Source organism: Bos indicus x Bos taurus, chromosome 3 (genome assembly GCF_003369695.1).
Source record: "Bos indicus x Bos taurus breed Angus x Brahman F1 hybrid chromosome 3, Bos_hybrid_MaternalHap_v2.0, whole genome shotgun sequence".
Classification (NCBI taxonomy): domain Eukaryota; kingdom Metazoa; phylum Chordata; class Mammalia; order Artiodactyla; family Bovidae; genus Bos; species Bos indicus x Bos taurus.
In genome coordinates this window covers 81,653,272-81,668,485 of record NC_040078.1, presented here as the reverse complement: position 1 = coordinate 81,668,485, position 15,214 = coordinate 81,653,272, and the positions used below count along the sequence as shown (strand labels likewise).

The window sequence follows — 15,214 nt, the reverse complement described above, 5'->3', positions numbered from 1 at the left end:
GAAGTAAGGTGAAAAACAAGTCAGGTTTCAGGCTTAACAACTGGGCAGCATGGGCTGGCAGGAGGTGTGTGGGTGGTAGAGTCAGACAGACCTAGGTTTAAATACTAGTTCTTCCTCTGCCTTGCATTCTAACACAGATCCGTTTTCAGTGGCTACCTAAAAGAACCGTGTTGAAAGGCTGTAAGGCAGATCCCGGGTTTATAGGCAAAAGGATCCATAATTGATCAATGATATCTGAAGAAAGCGGATGTGATAGCATGGGTGCCATAGATCTAATGACCCAGTCTCTGGGCTCTCTGAGATCCTACTTAGCACAAAAGCTCTGTAATAGATGTGTGTGTGTGTGTGTGTGTGTACATGGCCTAAGGGGAGATTAATGCAATCCTATTAAAATGTGCTAGTAGGATGTGTCATGGGTTTTAATAAAAGCATTGTTTGTATACTACAGTATATCATAAAGAGTTTGAAAATTTTCATAGTGTATCATGTCCTTAGTATTTTGGATTTGCATGTTTGCTTTTATTTATGGTGGTTTTTAAAGTTATCTTTGAATTTTGGTTTCCACAAATTACTCTCCATATTAAAATCCTTAGCTTCCATTTGTCTTGACTGAAGGTTTCAATATAAAGAAACCAATTTGTCTATTAAGAGAAATGCTATGAATTCACAAACACAAATGAAACCAGCATCAGGAGCAATGTTGATCTCATGTTTCATGGAAAGACTATTGACTTTATTAACGTAAGACTGGTCTTTCAACAAGAAAAGGAAGAGTTTGTATTTGATCATGTTTGGTCATTTCTGCAGGTTTGGTTTTTTGTCAATGAAATATTTGTATTTAATTTTCAAGCCTGTGTTTTAAAGGAAAAAATCCTCAAATCTGGCCTCCAGTATGTTTGTCTGGATAGCCTCTATAATACAGGCGCCTCTGCCTGGCAGGCTGAGCAGACATTTAAGTTTAATAAGCTATGGGACTGCGTGGTCTCTCTCGGAAGGCAGGGCCTTTGGAAATCTCCTGTAATGCTTCTAACAGTCCATAAGTTACTATATTTAATATCGCCCTTGTCTTTCTCCCCTCCCTTCTCTTTATTTTCAGAAACAGAGTTGTCAGTCACTGCTGAGTTAGTGCCTACCTCATCATGGAACATTTCAAGTGAGCTCGACAAAGGTACACAGTGGGGACACGCAGGGCGGAAGTGGAGGAGGGGAGGCGTGAAACGCCAGGTTTACTCCTGGCATGGCTGTCCTTGAAATCAACTGCTTTTTAGATCACCAGAAGGAGGCAGGGGCCAAAATAAATCCCCTGTTAACTTTGTGATCAGTTAACATTTAATTACTTGGAATTCTATTATTTCTGGAGAGGGTTTTTTTTTTTTTTTGCCTCTCTCTTTCCTTTCCCTTCTTCTTCTAAAGAGTTCCACATGGTAAAAATGCTTCAAGATGTGAAAAAGGGTAGTTTCTGACCTTCCTGACACTGCATCCAGTGGATCTTATTTAGAGGATTTGATTCTGCCTGAGCCAGGATTGATCAGAGATGTTTGTTGGGTGACCTTTTACGGTGAGTATTTGATGTGCTTGCAGGGTTCAGGGCAGAGTATCTGGAAGGTTTGTAATTGCCTGCGTGTACAGATGGCCACTTCCTGTGTGCAGCTGGAGAACAGGCTCCTGCTATGCGGCTGTTGTAGCATTAATTAAGACCCACCATATGCTAAGCACTGGCTACTCTATAGAGATCCTATGTCCTGGAAGATAAATCAGGCCATGTTCAAACCCCCTGCAATTGGCTCATCCTACCTTTCCAGCTTATTTCTCTTTAGACTGCTCTTTTACGTGTCTCCAGCCAACTTTCTGTTTCATTGTCTATATCCTGTGCTTTTCTGCTTCTGCCTTTTGTCTAAGCTGTTCTTTCCATCTGAGTTGCCCTTCCTTCCTTGCCAGTCCCCACTCTCTCCCTCTGCTGGGCTTAGTCGCTCAGTCATGTCCAACTCTTTGTGATCCCATAGACTGTAGCCCACCAGGCTCCTCTGTCCTTAGGGATTCTCCAGGCAAGAATACTGGATAGGGTCACCATGCCCTCCTCCAGGGATCTTCCCAACCCGGGGATCGAACCCAGGTCTCCCACATTGCAGACAGATTCTTTACCGTCTGAGCCACCAGGTAACACATTACTTAAGTTTGAGCATATAGTCTATGTTAGCCACAGTCTTATCTAATCCCTCAGCAGGAAGTAGCCTTTCTGTATTTGGAACCCCATGCTGCTGCTGCTGCTGCTAAGTCATGTCAGTCGTGTCCAACTCTGTGCGATCCCATAGACAGCAGCCCACCAGGCTTGCCCGTCCCTGGGATTCTCCAGTCAAGAACACTGGAGTGGGTTGCCATTTCTTTCTCCAATGCGTGAAAGTGAAGTCACTTAGTCGTGTCCGACCCTCAGCAACCCCATGGACTGCAGCCTTCCAGGCTCCTCCATCCATGGGATTTTCCAGGGAAGAGTACTGGAACCCCACAGTCTTTTCTTATGTTCATCTCTTAGCATTTTCTGTGTTATATCATGGTGATTTACATAATTGTCTATCTTGCCCTTACACCTGGAAATTCCTTGTAGGTAGGATATCTATTTTGTTCTTTTTTTTTTCTTTCTCCTGTCTCTATCAAAAAATCTAGTACATACTCTCATTCATAAGAAATTCTCAATAAATATGTGTGGAATGATGAGTGAGTCTTACTGTATCTAGAGTCATATATATGGATGGGCTATATCCATATATATGTGTAAGAATACTCACATTCAACAGTCTTATCAAGTTTCTAATTTAATTCAGGCGTGATTCTAGGTTCTGGAATTATAGTGATGAAAGGAGCTCAAAAGTCACTGTCAAAAATTGCCTTTTATGATCAGTTCTCCTTTGTCTGCTCATGTATTCAATGGGAGTTGGATTTCCTCCCTAAGGAAAGAGACTGTTACTTTATAAAACAATAATAGGCAAATTTAGTTTGCTGGTTATACTTTTTAGGCATTTTAGAGTGGCAAGATGAGGTGAGATGTCTTTTCACCTTAGATCAGAGGACATTTGCAGTAATTTTTATTGTCAAATTTGATGTGGACATTCTTTTTCTTTTAAAAAAATATTTATTTATTTGGCTGTGTCAGGTCTTAGTTATGACACACTGGCTCCTTAGTTGTGATGAACAGGCTTAGTTGCTTCATGGCATGTGGGATTTTAGTTCCCTGACCAGGAATCAAACCTACATCCCCTGCATTGCAAGGCTGATTCTTAACCATAGGATCACCAAGGAAGTCCCTGGACATTCTTTTTCTAAGTAAGAATTAAAACAGAGACGTAAAATATGTTACGCCTCTCCATCTTCAGCACCAAGCATAGTGCTTAGGAGGCAATAGATTTTCAACAAATATTTGTGGATATTTTTAATGGAAAAGAAGAAATAAGTGCACTAAATGTGCCTACTCCGTGCTAAGCACTGTGCCAGGGGCTTTCGAGTATGTGAATTTACTTGGCAAGCTCTTTATGGAACCAACAGAAAGAAGTATATATCTTTACACATTACATGTTGCTGATCAAGTTCCAGTTATGGCTCTAGAAGGACATAATGTGTGTGTGCTCAGTCGTGTCTGACTCTTTGCAACCCCATGGACAGTAGCCTTCCAGGCTCCTTGTCCATGAAAATTTCCAGGCAAGAATATTGGAGTGGGTTGCCATTTCCTGCTCCGGAGGATCTTCCTGACCCAGGAATCGAACCCACGTCTCTTGCATCTTCTGCATTGGCAGGTGGATTCTTTACCACTGAGCCACCTGGGAAGCCCCGAAGGAAATCAGTATGTGCTAAAAAGGCAACAAAGCTACCAGTAAGAACCTAGCCTGCCAGACTATGAATTTCTAGCAGACTAGCACTATAATTCGGAGAAGGCAATGGCACCCCACTCCAGTACTCTTGCCTGGAAAATCCCATGGATGGAGGAGCCTGGTAGGCTGCAGTCCATGAGGACACTAAGAGTCAGACACGACTGAGCAACTTCACTTTCACTTTTCACTTTCATGCATTGGAGAAGAAATGGCAACCCACTCCAGTGTTCTTGCCTGGAGAATCCCAGGGATGGGGGAGCCTAGTGGGCTGCCGTCTATGGGGTCGCACAGAGTCAGACATGACTGAAGCGACGCAGCAGCAGCAGCCCTTCAAGAAAGAAGTACTATCAAGAGTAGAGAACCTACTGGTCAAACGGTGAAACTAAGGCAGCGGCCAAACTCCTTTGATCGGTTAGCATGGCCTCCCAGAGAGCATGAATGGCTTTCCAGGGCTTCTTGATGTCTTCTTTCTCTAGAAGATATTTAGTGTATGATCTCTACTTCCCATTGAGAGTGTAAGTGAAAGACGATTGATTCGTTTGTTCATTGAATGATGAAATCTTTATTGCTTCCTACTCTGATCTGGGCATAGTCTGAAGAATCAGGATCAAAAGATGAATCAGACCAAGGTTTCTGTCCATCATGAACTCAGAGCTGAGAGAGAAAGACTAGTATCTAAAGGCATAATGAAATCTTTCTAGTCGGATAGAGTTGTCAAGGGACATTCCTTCCGATCACAGAGAGATGTTAGTGTAAATATACAAGGGGGGAAAATCCATCACCAGGCTGGTGTGCAGAAAGGAGAAATCCCCAGGTGCCTGAAATGAAGAGCAAGCAGTGATCAGTGGGAAGGAATGAAACAAAAGGTCCTGTGAAAACATGGGAAATATGTATGATTCTTAGGGGGCTAGAGTTTCAGAATCCTATGGGGATGAGAGCTGAGGCAATAGGAAACAAACTCCTTACCAAGGCTGTCAATGAAGAATGAAGGGCCTTAGCATGAAATAAGGGAATTTCTGCCGAAGATTGAATAGGGAAGTCTGTCAACTATGCTGGGCCACTGGGATCACCCTCAAAAAAATTAAAACCCCAGCCTATGCTCTACATGGGTATGGGGTTGGGGTACTTCTCTTATAGTGCACAAGCCACAAACCAAGAAGATAATGTAAAAACTATGTCTGGAATTGATTAAACTATGAGATCCTGAGAGGGGCAGCCTAAAGCCAAGTCATAAAAATGTCTCAACATTTTTATGTTGCATGGGTTTACCACAAAAAACAAAATTTAAAAACTCAAAACCACAAAACAACAAAACTCCTGATGTTAAGTGTACTTTTAAATATTTTAGTGTGTAGAAGAGAGGGAAAAAGCCACCATTAGTGAGAGTCAGACAAAAGACATGGAGAAGTTCCTATCTTAGAAACTACAAGCAATAGATCAATTTGAGAGAGTAAGTATGTTTAACATGTTTTCTGGTAAAAGAGGAAATAGAAACCATAGGGCAAGTACAGGATAAGATGACCGAAAAGTAGACATTTTACATGAACTAAATAGAAATTCTGTAATTTAAAAATAGAGTTATAGAAATTAAAAATTCATCAAATGCATTAAACAGTAGATGTACTCAGCTGTAGAGAGAAGTGGTGAACTGAAAGATAGATTCAAGATAATACGGTAGTTCAGAGATTAGAACATCACCTTAGCCATTCCCTCACCCGCTTTTCCCCACAGTGCTTAGACAGACACTAAGACAACATTCCAGCCTTGGTGGACTTTGCCTTCTAGAGGGAGAAATAGACAATTATGAGTCCTTTCATTGACCCCATTGACCATGCTATCAATAATACCTCAAAACATTTAATGTGGGTGTGCCATATCGCCCCATATATGTTTTGCTGCAAATCCTTACCAGGCTGTATTGACATCATCAATTCTGGGCCCATCTCTTTTAAAGTCAGGGCTCTCTTATCCTTTGGCAGCTCTTATTGCCCAACACAGTGCCTGGTGTGTAGTGGAAAACATGTGTTAAATTGTATGGGTTCCAACACCATCTGTGCCAACTTATAGTTATTATGTGTGAATTCCTACTAGGGGTGGGGCACTTGCCAAGCATGTGAAGGCATCATTTGAATTCACAGCATCCTGTGCAGTAGAACAGGCAGGCATCTGAGGCTCAGGGGGTTAAAGAACTTGGCTGAAGGGCAAAGCTGATGAGTGGTAGTGCCAGGATTCCCACCAAGGCCTCCAGGCTAAGTCCAGGGAGCCATGCCCAACATGGCAGCTGATTACGCTATCTCCCTTGCATTCATATTCCCTCCTCCAGTGGGACAATTGCCCTTACATGGAGAAGAAGTAAAATAAAAGTCTGTCACTTGGTATTCTCTAATGCCTTTCTGTTCATCGACCTGCTCTATTCCACTTGTAATCCCAGATTGGCTTCTCAGCTCTGTTTCACCCATCAGTCCCACTCTGGTTCCCCAGCTTCATGCTGATCCTGGTTTTCTGTTAAATGAGTCCAGTCAGTGGCATTAAACAGTTACCTGTTTATCCTTTCCAACAGGAAATGAAATTTAAAAGAGACAAGGCCACCCGGGAAGAGCCGTTGAAAGCTACTATTGATGGGGCACAGGGGTAATTTCTGAAACAAATGCTTCAGAACCAAGTGCCTCCTAAAATAAATCGATCTACAGGGGCCTAACCTCAGCTTCCCCATGGGGGTTTTGGGGTGGGGCGTGAGGAGGGCCTCTTTCCCCCTCTTCCATTTTCAGTCACATGAGGTCTCAGAGGTTCTCTATAGAAAGCCAAATGTTTCTTTTGGAGAAAGCACTGGAAATTGCACCCGTAGGTAGCAGAAAGGGAGGGAGCCTCAGCTTAAAAAAAAAATACTGAGGCCTGATTCCAACTGCGAATAGTTCTCTGTGCTGACAGACTAGATTTGGGGGTATTTTGTCCTGCTTTGCTTTTTTAAGAGCTGGCTTTCTCTACCAGCTCGGAGCTTTACACATAGCAGGGAGGCATACAGCAAAGTTCTTATGAGCATGAACTCTGGAGTTACTATGACTCTGAGCTTCCTTTTGCTCACCTGTGGAGCAGAGGCCTTGGTCTTTATCAGCTGAGATTGTTTTCCTGGCCAGCTAACACATCTGTGGGTCACTCTTGGGTTGTGCCCTAGGATACCTGCTTGCGTGGTTGCAGTAGACAGATACATGCTGGCCTCAGCCCCTTAGCTCACTGTCAGGGCTGTGGCCTTGACTCGGAATGGTTGCTTCCTCTGGTCCCCGCTCTCTGTTACTAGATTTGTCCTTGGTACATAAAGAGTCTATTTAAATGACATTGGAGTTTGGTTCACAGCTAGACCTCCTGGGGCAATTGAGTCCTTTCTTTGTCTTCTAATTATATGTTTCTGGAGCAGGGGCAGTGGGTGAAGGGGCCAGAGATGAATGAACTGGATCAGGAGTCTTGGTACTTGGCAAGCTAAAGTATAGTCTTCCTAGGACTAGTAGCTTGTCAAAGGAATTTCTGGGGATATCCGTGTGGTATTCTAAACCACCCAAGTTCAACAGGCTTTAATCTTATGCATTGTCTTCTAAATATTGATAGCACTGTTTGCTTTGAAAGACTGATATCATCCTGCCACTACAAAAGCACTTGGAGGCTATATAACCCTTATATAGAAAATGGGAGAAGTAGTCTCACTCCAAAGGGTTACATAGAGTCTAAAGCCCCACCCAGGTGGCTCAAATGGTAAAGAATCTGCTTGCAATGCAGGAGACTCGGGTTCAATCCCTGGAAAAGGGGATGGCAACCCACTCCAGTATTCTTGCCTGGAGAACTCCATGGACAGAGGAGCCTAGCAGGCTGTGGTCCATGGGGTCACACAGCGTCAGACATGACTGAAGTGACTGAGCATGCATGCATGCACCCACTCCAGTATTATTGCCTGGAGAATCCCATGGACAGGGGAGCCTGGCAGGCTACAGTCCATGGGATCACGAAGAGTTGGACAGGCCTGAGCAACTAAGCATGCACACACGCACAGTCCCACCGTAGTCTCTAGAACAAATAGCTACTCATTGCAGGTAATGCTATTGCCCCCACCCCTTCTTATTCCCAAGGGGAGGGTAGTATGATCCATTGAATGAACACTTGACAAAAAACTTAGAATCTACTCACAGCTCAAATCCACAACCAGTTCAGTGACTTGTAAATTAAGCTTTAGGCGTCAATGTTCACACCTATAAAAAGAGAGTTATCAATCCTTCTTCTCTAAGGCTTCAATGCTATAGGGTCCAGTATGATAGCCACTAGCCACCTGTAGCTGTTGAGTACTTAAAATATGGCCAGTCCAGAATGAGATCAGTGTGACTATAAAACCTAAACCAGATTTCAATGGCTTATCTCATTGGAAAAAGACTTAAAATACCTTATTAATAACTTTTTAATTGACTATATAAATCAATCACTTAAACAGTTATAGAAATCCAATCATTAAAACTATCATTTCCCATATATCAAATTTAGTGAAATACTCAGGGAAACTCAGCCTGGTGCTCTGTGATGACCTAGCGATGTGGGATAGTGGGGTGGAAGGGAGGTTCAAGAGGGAGGGGATATATGTATGCTTATGACTGATTCACATTGTTGTATGGCAGAAAACAGCACATTATAAAGCAATTATTCTCCAAATAAAAATAAATTTAAAAAAGAAGCAGCAACTATATATGTATATATATATTATTAAAATTAATTTCACCTGATCTTTTTTAATGTGGCTACTAAACAATTAAAAATTACACATATCACTTGCATTATAATTCTGTTCAAAGCTGCTGTTCTAGTGAACCAACAGCTAGAACCTCAGATGAATCTCCTAACCTATGTTTTCTCCTTGCAACATGAGGAAATGTTTTTATATCTATACAAGATTTAATGTTCTAGGAACTGGTTTTTATTAAAAGAAATTTTTTGAAAACTGATTTTGTGTGTTTGTGTGTGTATGTGTGTGTGCTTCAGTTGCTTCAGTCATGTCTGACTCCTTGCGACCCCATGGACTGTAGCCTGCCAGGCTCCTCTGTCCATGGATTTCTCCAAGAATACTGGAATGGGTTGCCATTTCCTCTTCCAGACCTAGGGATTGAATCTGCATCTCCTACATCTCCTGTTTGGCAGATGTGTTCTTTACTATTAGTGCCACTTGCTGCTGCTGCTGCTAAGTCACTTCAGTCGTGTCCGACTCTGTTTGACCCCATAGACGGCAGCCCACCAGGCTCCCCCATCCCTGGGATTCTAGGCAAGAACACTGGAGTGGGTTGCCATTTCCTTCTCCAATGCATGAAAGTGAAAAGTGAAAGTGAAGTCGCTCAGTCGTGTCCGACTCTTCGCGACCCCATGGACTGCAGCCTACCAGGCTCCTCCGTCCAGGGACTTGCCAGGCAAGAGTACCGTAGTGGGGTGCCATTGCCTTCTCCAGTGCCACCTGGGAAGCCCCAATTTTGTGTGTGTATAATGCTTAAAAATATGTCAAGTACTTTATGTGTAATGGATAAGCATTATTGATTATAATCTCATCATTAACGCTCAAGAAAGGCTATATTTTAAATAATCTCCCTCCTGTGGAGAAAAACTTTATAGGTTAGAAGTCCAAAGTGTAATGGTTACATGAAGGATAGCAATGGGACCCCAGAACAAGTGAGGAAACCCCAGGTCAGGCAGATGTTGGGTATATTCCAACAGTGCTCTGATGATCCAGCATTGCCTCTGACTCTCAGACTTCACTCTGCTCTGTTCTGTCTTGCTGTCTCTGCTCCACTGGCTTCCTTTAGTTGCCTCTAACAAAGTGCTTTCCTCACCAACGGCACTGTCCAGAATCCCCTTTCTCTTGCTTTCTCCCTCCTTTGTGTCTTGAACTAATTGTCATCTCCTCAGATAAGCTTTTCCTGGTCATCCATAGTTTCCTTTTCCTTTATAATGATTTTAAAAAGTAGGGGAAAATCTGGTCTAGGTTTGGAAGCAGTGAGATGAACCCCTTCTTGATAAGGAAGCAAGGGAGCTTCTTGCTAACTCTACTGCATCTGGTTTACCCCTCATTGACTCAATACAAGCTTTCAGTCCCTTTGCCTGGAACCCAGCATGGAAGCATGTGACATGGGAATCATTTCCTCTTCAACCAAGCTCCTCTCTCCAGGACTCTTGTTAATCCTCTTTACTTGACAGGTCCTTTCACTTTAGGGAAGGGAACCTCCAAGATGAGAACTGTGGGATTTTGTCATAAAATAGAATAGAAAGGACCCTTTATGGATAATCTTGATCCTTCAAAGCCTGCTCCAAGGAGAGAAGTTGGCCACTGAACACCACCCCTGGGGCAGAAGGAGTCAGCCTCCCATTCAGTACTCTGTCCAGCTGTCATTCCAGCTCTAGCACCAGCTCTCAGCACCACTCCTTCCGTCAGACTTCTCCCCCTTCCCCAGTGTGCTGCTGTCAGTGGGGCTTTCAGCTGAGAGGCCTGGGGCCCTCGGGTGTTCTGCAAATGGCCAGCATGGCTGTGTGAGGGGCACAGAGCTCCCCCAGCAACTACAGCCCAGTTGAGACAGAGTGGCAATTGAACAAGCCTGGAGATGTTTATGCTCCTGTGCTTACCATTTAGAATCAGGATAGAGATTAATCTACCTCCTACCATGGGTCTCAGATTCCTTACTCACTTGGTACTATTTTCAGTGTGTACGTGTGTGTATGCTCAGTCGTTTCAGTCATGTCTGATTCTTGTGACCCTATGGACTGCAGCCCATGAGGCTCCTCTGTCTATGGGATTCTCCAGGCAAGAATACTGCAGTGGTTGCCATACCCTCCTCCAGGGGATCTTCCCAACCCAGGGGTTGAACCTGCATCTCTTACATCTCCTGTATTGGCAGGCGGGTTCTTTACCACTAGTGCCATCTGGGAAGCCCATTCCTCACAAAGACAAATCACAGTCTTGCATTGATAAACAATCAGGAAGCAGCAGAGAGAACGTTTCTTGATACTTACAGGCAAGCTTTGTCTTGCTGATGTCTTCGACTAGATTTAAACCTGCCTACGTAGAGACCTTCCTGAGCACCCACTTCAGAAATGGCTTTGGAATTTGGCCTCAAGCTGCTTCTAGAAACTTGTGGACTAGAGTCCTACTCACAGGGATTATAGGAGGCCTTTGTAGTGGCACCCCACTCCAGTACTCTTGCCTGGAAAATCCCATGGATGGAGGAGCCTGGTAGGCTGAAGTCCATGGGGTTGCGAAGAGTCAGACACAACTGAGCGACTTTACTTTGACTTTTCACTTTCATGCATTGGAGAGGGAAATGGCAACCCACTCCAGTGTTCTTGCCTGGAGAATCCCAGGGACAGGGGAGCCTGGTGGGCTGCCGTCTATGGGGTCGCACAGAGTCGGACACGACTGAAGTGACTTAGTAGCAGTAGCAGTTGTAGTCCTGGGCCTACAGGACTGGTCAACCTTTGTTTGAGGACTCGAAAGGACATTTGGACTTAGAGGCCTCTTGCTTGACAAGGGAGGGAGAAGAGACTCTACAAAATGCCATGAGGCTCCTGCCCCAACATCCATCTCTCCACCCCCTCCACTCCTTCTTGCTGTGTTCTGGAACCAGTCACTCATGGTTCCCCATCCTATTTAAAGCCACTGTGAAAATTCTGCTATTCGCTATGGTAAGAGTACCCTCCCACCCACTTGCCACCCTTAAATACCCTGTACAAATTCATCACTTGGAATAAATCTTTCCTGACCCCACCATCCCCCACAGAAAATCACGTCTTACTCTGTAGGGGAAGTGGTCATGCCCCATTGCACTGCTGGGGAATGCTGATTCCACGTATATATTTTCATTTTCTTTCTCCTTCCTCTCTCGTGCAAGGAATATGCATTAAGCATCTTTTCCATGTCAAAGAAAGCCCTCATGGCCCAGCCATTCTAGTAGGAGGGTCAGTCAGGAAGGGCACTATGGAAAGTGCTTTCAGAGCCACAAGAGTAGCTTGCCAGGCTGTGAACCCCTTGACATCAGAAGTTAGGTGTTATTTCTGCGTCCCTGTAGCTCTAACTCTAGTCAGTTCAGTTCAGGCGCTCAGTCGTGTCCAACTCTGCGACCCCGTGGACTGCAGCACACCAGGCTTCTGTGTTCATCACCAACTCCCGGAACTTGCTGAAACTCATCCATCGAATTGGTACAGATATTTGAATAGATAAATAAATGAGTGGTGAAAATCAGAACATCAGAATTGAAAGGTACTTTAGAGTCATTGTCCTCTAACACTGCTAGTCTCAGAATCACCGGGAGAGACCCAGGCTCACTGAAGCAGACTAGACCCTAAGTCTCTATAATTAAATCAGCTTCCCAGGTGATTCTGATTCTCTTCAAAGTTTGAGGTCCACTGATAGAGCTGTAGGTCTTAACCCCCGCTGTGATTGGGATGATTTAAACAGTTGTTAATACCTAGGTCTGGGCTTCCATGGTGGCTTAGATGGTAAAGAATCTGCCTGTAATGCAGGAGACCCATGTTCGATTCCTGGGTCAGGAAGGTCTCCTGGGAGAGGGAATGGCTACCCATTCCAGTATCCTTGTCTGGAGAATTCCATGAACAGAGGAGCCTGGTGGGCTACAGTCCATGGGGTCTCAAAGACCGAGTGACTAACATTCAATGCCTAGGTCTGTTCCCCACCCTCATTCTCATTTCATTTTTCTCATACACAGTCTGACTTGAGGGGTTTAAAAGCTCTCTGGGTGATTCTAATGTGCAGCGAAGCTGGAGAACCACTGGTATAGAGTTCTAGGCTAACCTACAGATCTTACCATAGTGTTCTAACAAGTGATTTAGTCAGGTACAGATGCTTGGAACTTTCTCCATTTCTGTGCTTAATTTTCTGAGGTAATACAGAGAAGAACTGGGCTTGGAGTGAGAAGTCCTTGGTTTATATTTGAGCTCTGTGGCTAACTCAATTTCTTGAAAATTGTGCTTTACTTTTGAGGGGTTTTTTTTGCCCTTTTTATCTGTAAAATGGGAGAGAACACCAGACTGCCAGGGTTGACTTGAGTACAAATGTGATGACAGAGGTAAGAGGGCTGAGCTAGGTCCCAGACCTGACTATTAATAAATAAATATAGAGATAGATTGACACTGATATTGACTTAACATACTTTTGAAGATGTCTGAATAAGTTGGCATAACTCCATCACTTATTTAATGTGGCCATAGGGAATAATATTTTCCTGCCTTATAAAGTAACACCACAGTTACCATATACTGAGAGTTTTTTATGTACTGTAAACACATAAAGTGATTTACATGTATTATTGCATCTAATCCTCATGATAATTCTAAGAGATATTATGTCCATTTTATGGATAAACAAACTGAGCCATGGACAAATGTAATTCACTGAATGCTGCTGCTGCTGCTGCTAAGTCGCTTCAGTCATATCCGACTCTGTGCGACCCCATAGACGGTAGCCCACCAGGCTCCCCGTCCCTGGGATTCTCCAGGCAAGAAGACTGGAGTGGGTTGCCATTTCCTTCTCCAATGCATGAAAGTGAAAAGTGAAAGTGAAGTCGTTCAGTCGTATCCGACTCCTAGCGACCCCATGGACTGCAGCCTACCAGGTCCCTCCATCCATGGGATTTTCCAGGCAAGAGTACTGGAGTGGGGTGCCACTGCCTTCTCCAAATTCACTGAATAGTGCCCCCCCCCAAAACATATGTCCACATCCTAATCCCCAGATCCTATTAAATTTTTATTATTTATAAAAACAGTGTTGGTAATGTAATTAAATTAAGGAAAGGACCTTGAGAGGAGATCATCCTGCATGTCAAGATGGGCCCTAACTGTCTACTGGTGTCATTATATAAGCTAGTGGCAGAGGGAGATTTCCTACAGACCCACAGGGGAGGCTGCAGAGATTGGAGTGGTAGAGCCACAACCCAGCAATGCCCCAGAAAATGAAAAGAGGCAAGAATGAATATGGTCCCCAAAGGGAGCAGGGTTCTGCCTGATTTTGGACTTGCAGCCTCCAGAATTGTGACAGAATAAATTTCTGCTGTTTTAAGCCACCAAGTTTGTAGTAATTTGTTACAGCAAAATCAGGAAACTAATAAAAGCAATTTCAACAATTTGCCTAATATCACAAGCTGTGAAACTAGAATTCAAACCCATGTCCTTACCCCAATATAGTCTAATGCCTCCAAACTGAATTGGAATTTGTACTAGAATATCTTAGATTCATTTGCTCGACAAATGTATATTGCATGCCTACCATGGACAAAGCCTTTTCTAGGGTCTAAAGATGCAATAATGAACAAAACAGAAATGGTCTTGCCTTCAGAAACTCTTAAAGGGCTTCCCAGGTGGCTCAATGGTAAAGAATCCGCCTGCATTCAGGAGATGCAGGAGACGTGGTTCGATCCCTGGGTCAGGAAGATCCCCTGGAGAAGGAAATGTCAACCCACTCCAGTATTCTTGCCTAGAGAATTCCATGATCAGAGGAGCCTGGCGAGCTACAGTCCATGGGGTTGCAAAGAGTTGGACAGGACTGAGGGACTAAGCACACATACACTAAATTCAAGAGACATTTTAATAATTAATTTACACATGTGCTATACTAAAAATAATTTAATTGAAGCCATGATAGATGATTTAAAGGAGAATTATGAAAGCATAGTTGTATAAAAACAGACTGTAACCCTGGAACAAAGGGTACATCCTCCTTGGCTAGGCCCAGCTAATAGCCACCTGAGGTCAGGGTTGCTCTGCAGCTCTTCTGGCCTGTTTCCTGAGAGGTAACACGTCTACAACTTCATTTTAGTCCTCCTGCACTTCAGGAGAAGCCAGTCCAGATACAAGGCAAGTCTTTTGCTTGGGATAAGGCACACAATAGGAGGAAGGCAGTAAGGCCTTCAGCAGGCAGTGAGCTCTGCAACCCATTACAGACATCATTCTGAGGCAGTGGAGTGTGGGGAACTGTTTTTAGACAAGGTTGGAAATTTTTGCATTCCTGTGCCAGGCAAGATTTCCTGTAGAGCCCTGAGAAGCTCACTAATCATCTCTTTAGTTCCAAGTGATATTACTTCAGGGCAGTTCCTGTCAAGGCCCCATGCTTTAATATCTCTTTGCTTGGGTTTATTCCATCAAATGCTTCATTTGCTTTGAAAAAATGCCCCGAGCCTCAGCTGGCCCAGCAGCTTAGGAAGTTCAACTCGCCGCGTGCCTCAGAGGGCTCCTAGCTCTGACCCTGATTGCTGCAACTAAGACTAACTTATTTTCTGACCATTTTCTGCAAATGATTTCATTTTGGGGGCCCTACATCAACCCTGATCCACTCC

General features: G+C 43.9%; 1 protein-coding gene across 1 annotated transcript in view; it reads left to right on the top strand.

Moving 5' to 3' along the window:
• ROR1 (receptor tyrosine kinase like orphan receptor 1) overlaps positions 1-15,214 on the top strand; it is a 470,743-nt gene that overhangs the window by 263,431 nt on the left and 192,098 nt on the right. Inside the window, exon 2 of the mRNA XM_027537028.1 lies at positions 1,097-1,168. Coding sequence (XP_027392829.1) covers positions 1,097-1,168 — 72 coding nt within the window. The remainder of the gene's footprint in view (positions 1-1,096; positions 1,169-15,214) is intronic.